Raw genomic sequence first — 8,024 nt, 5'->3', positions numbered from 1 at the left:
TACCAATTTTGTGGGTTAGGGTGAATGCATAACTTGTTTATTAAGGAAAATCCTTTATCAGTATAAATACCGCCTGACGTTCAGATACCAGCTTGTAATAGAAGAAAATGACAACGATTGAACGCTGAAAATTTAGTGAAAATAAATAGTAAGTNAGTAGGCCATCAACAAATCTTAACCTATATTCATTTATGTTCTATGTTTTATTCATTTTTCGCAGTAAAAACTGAAATTTTTAGTTACATTAATACCAAAAATGTTACTTAATATGCATGAAAGATTTCAGTTGTTCGAAGTTGCTGTTTTTTTGGAAATACTATCGTGATCTTTAAGTATTTTTGTAATTTGATACAAACAAAGTTACTGATTAAATATTAATGTATCGATTAATTTATTTTTAATTTTTAATTAATAGCTTTAGTAAATTTTCTGCAGTGATTTGCAGTAATTTATTCACTTTCTTTAAGCTTTTTTCTGGATACACTGTGTACACTTATGTTTCTTAAGATCATTCAAAACAAAAAGATACAAAAAGTACATTGTAGTGTACAAAAATATATCTTCTGAAAATTATGCTGTTTTGATCGATAATCAATACGATAAATTCTTTGAAATTTTAATAATAGAAATTTATTAAACTTTATAAAAATAAAATGCATATTTAATTTTATAACTTGTTTCTCAAACAAACAAATGAATGGAATTTTTAATTATTATTAAACATTTGAAATAAAATATAATTAAAATTGTAAAATATAATTTGAAAAATTTTCGATTAGTTAAAAGTAAACATTAATGTTTTCTTTGTGACAACAACTATTTCCTACGTTGTCATAGAGGAAAAATCAATTCGTTACATTCTTAGAACACACTACACTGAAATACATTTCAGTTATTCGAAGTCTTCTATCCATCATGTGAGTATTTTTACAATATCATTTGTAAAATTTGATAGTTATATGAGTAGTATGGGTTCGATACACATTGGGTTATAAAAAATTAATTAGTATATAAGAAAATATATATAACATAATTTAAAAAAAATTTTTTCTTTGAATTATATCGAAATAAAGACTTATACAGTGTAAATTATATTTAATTTGTATAAGAATTTAATAATACAACTTTTTTTTTTTTTTAAAAAAATTCGAAACTTTTCCCTTGTAATACAAATTTGTACCCCTGAACTAAGTCCTGTAGTCCCCTACACTACCTTCTTTGTGTTTCGAATTTCACGCGTCATTCTCGCTTTAACAGAGACGATGGAAGTATATTTTTATTATCAGGAGATTATATACGATTTAAGTTTTAAAAAACGATTTGTTCTTAAAGAAAAATATGATTTTGTGTTAGTGATTGATATTGGAAAGCGAATTATGGTAAATATATTTCGTTAATTTTACTGATTTTCTGTAGATAATATACAACTTGTTGCTAGTTTTAGAAAATATGATTGTTTCTTATAAGATTTTAAATTTTATTTAAGTTTTTTTCATTATATCATCGCTAATATAGAGAAACTGTTATAATATATATATTTTTTCTTAACGGAATTAATTTTTGGGAAAAAATCTTTACAAATTTGTACCCCCTGAACTATGTCCTGTAGACCCCTACACTACGTTCTTTGTGTTTCGAATTTTGCATGTCATTCTCGCTTTAACAGAGACCTTTGAAAGTATATTTTTATTATCTGGAGATTATATACGATTTAAGTTTTAAACAACGATTTGTTCTTAAAGAAAAATATGATTTTGTGTTAGTGATTGATATTGGCAAGTGAATTATGGTAAATATATTTCGTTAATTTAAAATTTTATTTAAGTTTTTTTTTTCATTATATCATCGCTAGTATAGAGAAACTGTTATAATATATATTTTCCTTAACGAAATTATTCTGGAGAAATCTTTTTACCCTAAAGCGGTTGCAAAGAAAGTTGTTAGACTGCATTCTTTACCTAAAACTGGGCCCCTCTGAAAGTGAACTGCATTCCATCATCTATTCAATATTTTGTTCAGAACTTAAGATTTTCTCTATCGTTATATATTTCTGATTTTGTAGATAATACAATTAATTACTCAATAAAAAAATACAATTGACTCTTTTAACTTTTTTTATTTCTTTAAAAATCGATATGTTACAGATTTTAATCTTCTTCTTCTTCTTCATCAAATTTATTTATTTTTTCCATTATATCATCAGCAATGTTACAAATATCCTGAAGTATGTAGACTAACAAACTGTGAGAGTTTTCAGCAATATATTTATGATCTAGTTTCTGATATTTAATAATATAACACCAGAAAAGATGGTATTTAAAATCGTGAATAAAATCTTCGTTCAGTATTTGATAACGAGAAACCAAATCCCAGTGGAGAAAATCTTGTAATTCCCGTAGAGTATCGGTATTTAATCGCTGATATTTTAAAACTATTCTCATATTTAATTTATCAATATATTTCTTAATAAAATTATCGGAGAGAAGTTGAAATTTTGCTATTTTATCCCAATTAAGATAGTCCGAAAACTTATCCATGAATTCTTCGTCTAATAATTGGTGTTCGGAAATTATATTCCATTTAGCGTATTTAATATGTTTTTCGATAAACGTAGTGGTGAATATATAATTTTTCCATATTAGCTCCCAGTTTAAATTATCAGCAAATTCAGAAATGAAGTCTCTGCTTAAATCAGTTTTTTGGCTTATAATTCCCCATTTAATATAGTTTTTAAAACGTTTGATATTATTTTCGTCCATCGGTAAACTCGAAAACTTTTCCCATTCGAGTGGTGTAATGTGTTTGAATTCTATAAAAAAAACTCTGTATTAGGATATAGTTTTATTATATATAAACATGGTTACAACATTTTTAAAAAGTACGATTACAGTTAGAACAACTACATTTTATAAAATTATTATTACATAACATCATAGTTATTTGGTTAGTCAATACAAAAAATTTACAAAAGTATTTCTTATTATTTGGTAATTTAAATAATCCAGCTTTATTTACAGCTTGTTTTAAACAACGATATGTTTTACTCGAAACACCATGTATTAAACAAGTTTTTGAATTTCGTTTCCTCTTGTACAATAATATGTAACCGTATTGGGGGGGAGATGATATCAGAGAATCTGGAAGAATTTAAATATAAAAAGTATAATGTCCGAACGATATCACATCTATACCATTATCAGAAATAAATTTTTTGTCGTAAAACGGGGAGAGTGATATTTTATTCTGAAGATATGTTGTTACAATATGGTTTTTACTTTTAATACCATACTGCTGATGTCTTAATAGCTCAGTATTAAATAAAACTTCTTTATATTTTTCGTGGTTAAAGGTTTTAACAACAGATTTTTTAATTCCTTTAGCTGTTTTTTTATTTTGATTATCGAAAATATACGAATACATTTTCGGTTTTAATGAACAAAATTCTATTATAGGTTTAGACGCTGTCTCGTCTTTAAAATATCCAAGCTTATTTTTATTTGTTACATCAAATAATTCATGTGTGTTAGGGTAGTTGCTGAAATCAAAAATATCTGGAAATGATTTAAAGTCATTATATAAATTATTCGTATAAATTTGAAGTGTTAGTGAATCAGTATCTGTATATAACAAATTCACATTTTCACCATATTTATTTTTAAATATTTTATAAAATATTTGATACATATGCAATTTACTTAATTCTAATACACAAAATCCTATATAAATCGGTTTATCCAAACATAAGTTAATTTTTTTCATTTTAAAAATCGTGAGATTATCATTAATAATTTGGAAATTTTCGAGAGCTGAGTGAGATAAATACTTTCGACATTGATTTTCAGTCATGGCTGTTTTTAAATTTAAACGCTTTCTCACATTCTGACAGGTTTTACCGAAAAAACTGTTGTTCATTAACTTGAAAAAACTTTTATCGAAATCATTCGTTGATTCCTGCCGTTTTTTATTATTAAACAATACATAATCTCTAAGCCATGGTTCTTGATTAAATGCAAGCACTCGATGAATTTTAGTTAATATTAAACCCTCTTCTAAATAAAATTTTAAATTTCTATAATGAATTACATAATTTTGTTTATCAAACAAAGTTGGAATTAATTTCTTATTATTATTATTATATTTTAAATTTAATTTAGTTAATACCGATTTTTGATAATTTGATAATAAATCGAATGGAATATATGTATGATTAGGAGCTAATGGTAAGTCATTATGGCGGTCATGAACATTTGGTGGATAATTTAAATCAACCTCTAAAATATAGCCTATATTATTCCTATCGGGAATATTACAAATGTCTAAAGCATTTATCTCATCCTCAGATAACCATCTGAAATTATTTACAGGTAAATAAGAACTCATCACAAATCCGTAGAGATTATTAGCATCTATCGAAATAATATAGTTATGTCGTTGATTTTTATCATAGGTTTCTGGAATTAGAGGATTGTTGGCCCTCGCGAATCTTTTCGAAGTTAGGCTAATTCCGCCGCGAATTGCTTGTTCAATAAAAAGGTACATATTAATATCTTTAAATAATTCGAGTTGAATTTTTGTCATTTTTAATCCACAATTCCATGTTAAGTCTGGAGCTGTTATGAAATATACTGGATCTAAATTATAATATTTTAAACTTAATTTTCTAAAATTTTGGAATATATCAGCTAGTAATAAAGTGTCAACATATTGATATAATTTTAAATAATCTTTAAAATTTTTACAACGAAATTTTTTCCAAACTAATTTTGCATGATCATAATCATCATCGCTAATATTTTCTCCAGATAATTCGTTATAAAAATATTTTTTTGGGGGTAAACATTTCTCGTATAAAATATCCTCATTTTTAAAATAAGAATATGGGAAAATTCCTTTCCTTTTTAATAAATTTTTATTTTCGTTATTATAGAAAAATTGATTAAAAATAGGAAAATTATAATTTGCATTTTTTAAATTTTCTGTTAAAGTAGTTAGCGAAGAATTTAAAAATTGGAAACTGTCTATAAATTTGAAATGATCTAAAGTAAACGTAGTAAATTTTTCTGAATTAACTGGGATAATCTGAATTCTCGAAAATAGTTTAGGAGGAATATTTTTGAAAATCAGATGGGAGTCATAACCTGTAAAATTATGTAGTATAATAGGAATAAATTTTTTGAATCTATAATTTAAATTACAATGGTTATGAGCTATTCCGCGAAAATCACCTGTTAAGTGATCGTGATCTCTTACTCTGATATCATCATAATTAAACCCCTCCTCACATATATGACACCGATGTTCGTAATTATCGGGAATAGTATCCACATTCATTTCTACATAACTATTTATTTTATCTAATAAAAATTTTAATTGATTCTGGATATCAAATAAAAAATGCTTAACAGCATCTTTACCACAATAAAAATTAGAATAGAATAAATCATCATCATTTTCTATAATAACGATAGAATAACATATAGGTTTATGAATCTGAATAGTTTTAGTGAAACTAGAATTTAGATCTACAGCGTTTACATCAACTTCTTCTAGAATCGATTCAAAATCAGCATAAATTACTATGGGGTGATATAATTGCTTCTCGTAATTAGTAAATTTAGCAACCGCTCTTTCTCCAGTCGGGGTAGAAACTTTCTGATATTTATAATTAGAACATATTTTCACATGCTCATTTAAAGTATGGCTTCTTTGAAAGCCTATAAGACATCGTTTACAAAATTTTCGTATTCCTGATTTTTCTGACAATAGTCTGTTAAAATTTCTAATTAGAAAATAATGGGATTTATATAATAACAAATTAATTTCTTTTTCGAACTGATATTTACTTATATAAATAGGATAAATTATTTTTTTTTCATATCCAAATACTTGAATTTTTAAACTATTATTTTTTTCAAATGATGGAATATTTTTAATATTTACTGGAAATTTTAGGGTATTTGTATTTAAATATTTCAAAAATTTCCTGTACGAATAAATCGAATTTTTGTTGTTAGTATTTGGATACAAACTAGCAATTACGCAGTATAAAAAACATTGATTATCACTACATTTAATATTCAACAAACAACGCTTATTAATTAAATGTTTTGGTAGGATGATATTACCACATCCACCACTCTCAGCCTTATAAATTCCTAAATGAATATCTAAAAATATAATTTCCTTAATTATCCACCCTGATCCGTTTTTTATAAACTGATCAATGAAGTTTAAAATTGTATCAAAAGCATTTGTTAACCTTTCATCGATCATATACCGAGATAAAATATGTTCTACTCGACTGGAGAAAAACACATCCTGATACGTAATAGTTTCATTTTCTGAATATTTTATAAATTTTATCTTTAGATTTAATAAAAATTTCATCCTTGAAATTAAATCATCATTAGTCAAAATATTATAAATAGTATGTCTAACATTTTCAAATAAAATACTAGGATCTGTATAATTAGAGATAAATGCTCTATAACTTCTGACATACCCCTTGAAGGCTTTTTTCCTTAATATAAATGTAAAAACCATTTTTTTTTTTTTAAAAAAAAAAACGTATCATTACACAATCAATAATTTGTATTAAAATTTGGTATATTCCTCCAAATGCTGTCCCATTGCGTTGAATGCTTGTTTATACTTGCTAAAATCTTTTACATATTAAAATTTGATATATTCCTCCAAATGCTGTCCCATTGCGTTGAATGCTTGTTTATACTTGCTAAAATCTTTTACATTTATATTACTTTGTGATACATACATAGAAATTTTGAGTGAAATTCCTGTATCTCAATTCTCTCAGATTCGCTAATCTTAATTTAAAAGTCAGGAATTTTTTATTTCCTTACTTTTCTCAGCTGTTAGATCCAAATCGAATTTTGTCTTTTTTGTTTTCACCAATTATTACAGAATCAATAATTTGTATAAAACCATTATATTATAAAAACATTACACAAAATATTTTTAAAAAACTGTTATACCATTATATCATTACACAATCAATAATTTGTATAAAACCATTATATCAATAATTTGTATAAAACCATTATATCATCACACAATCAATATTTTTATATAAAACCATTATATTATAAAAATTACGCAAATATTTTTTAAAAAACTTATACCATTATATCATAAAAACATTACACAATCAATAATTTGTATAAAACCATTATATCATCATACAATCAATATTTTTATATAAAACCATTATATTATAAAATTACACAAATATTTTTTAAAACTTATACCATTATATCATAAAAAACATTACACAATCAATATTTTTATATAAAACCATTATATTATAAAAATATTATGTAAATATTTTAAAACTGATACCATTATATCATAAAAACATGACACAATCAATAATTTGTAAAAAAAAAAAAAACATTATACCATACTATTAAAATTTGGTATATTCTTCCAAATGCTGCCCCATTGCGTTGAATGCTTGTTTATACTTGTTAAAATCTTTTACATTTATGTTATATTTATTAGCGGGATATGACCCTTTACTTTTCGTCATACATACATAAAAATTTGATTGAAACTCCTGTATCTCGATTCTCTCAGATTCACTAATCTTAATTTTAAAGTCTGGAATTTTGATTTCCTTACTTTTCTCAGCTGTTAGATCCAAATCGAATTTCGTCTTTTTGTTTTCATTACTGTCGGGTGTTTTAGGCTTAGGACCCCTTTTCTTATTTTTTTTTTCAAAATCAAAATCAAATTCTACAATTAATTTTATAAAAAAAATTATAATCTAAATTAAGGTAGGTATTATTATTATTAAAATAAAAATTACTTACCGATGTCAGACATGATGAGTTAAGTTCTTAGTCGATGAGTGAAGTTCTCGGTAGAAAAGTTGGTCGATGAGTGAAGTTCTTGGTAGGAAGGTTGGTCGATGAGTGAAGTTCTGGAAAAATTCAGCGGCTTTTATCCTCAGCTACTTCTTTGTCCTGTCTTCGAAGAGTTATTATCTAGGTCGTGGGAACGCAGCT

General features: G+C 25.2%; 1 protein-coding gene across 1 annotated transcript; it reads right to left on the bottom strand.

Moving 5' to 3' along the window:
- Window positions 1-2,192: 2,192 nt before the first annotated feature.
- LOC111632542 lies at window positions 2,193-6,537 on the bottom strand (the record flags this gene model as incomplete). Its single annotated transcript, XM_023376998.1, has 1 exon — window positions 2,193-6,537. A coding segment is annotated over one exon (3,390 nt), but the record flags the coding sequence as incomplete, so codon positions are not given.
- Between the last annotated feature and the right edge of the window lie 1,487 nt (window positions 6,538-8,024).

This window comes from Centruroides sculpturatus, unplaced genomic scaffold (genome assembly GCF_000671375.1).
Source record: "Centruroides sculpturatus isolate CEXI.00-Female unplaced genomic scaffold, Cexi_2.0 scaffold674, whole genome shotgun sequence".
NCBI classification, from domain to species: domain Eukaryota; kingdom Metazoa; phylum Arthropoda; class Arachnida; order Scorpiones; family Buthidae; genus Centruroides; species Centruroides sculpturatus.
This window is presented reverse-complemented; position numbering and strand designations above follow the sequence as displayed.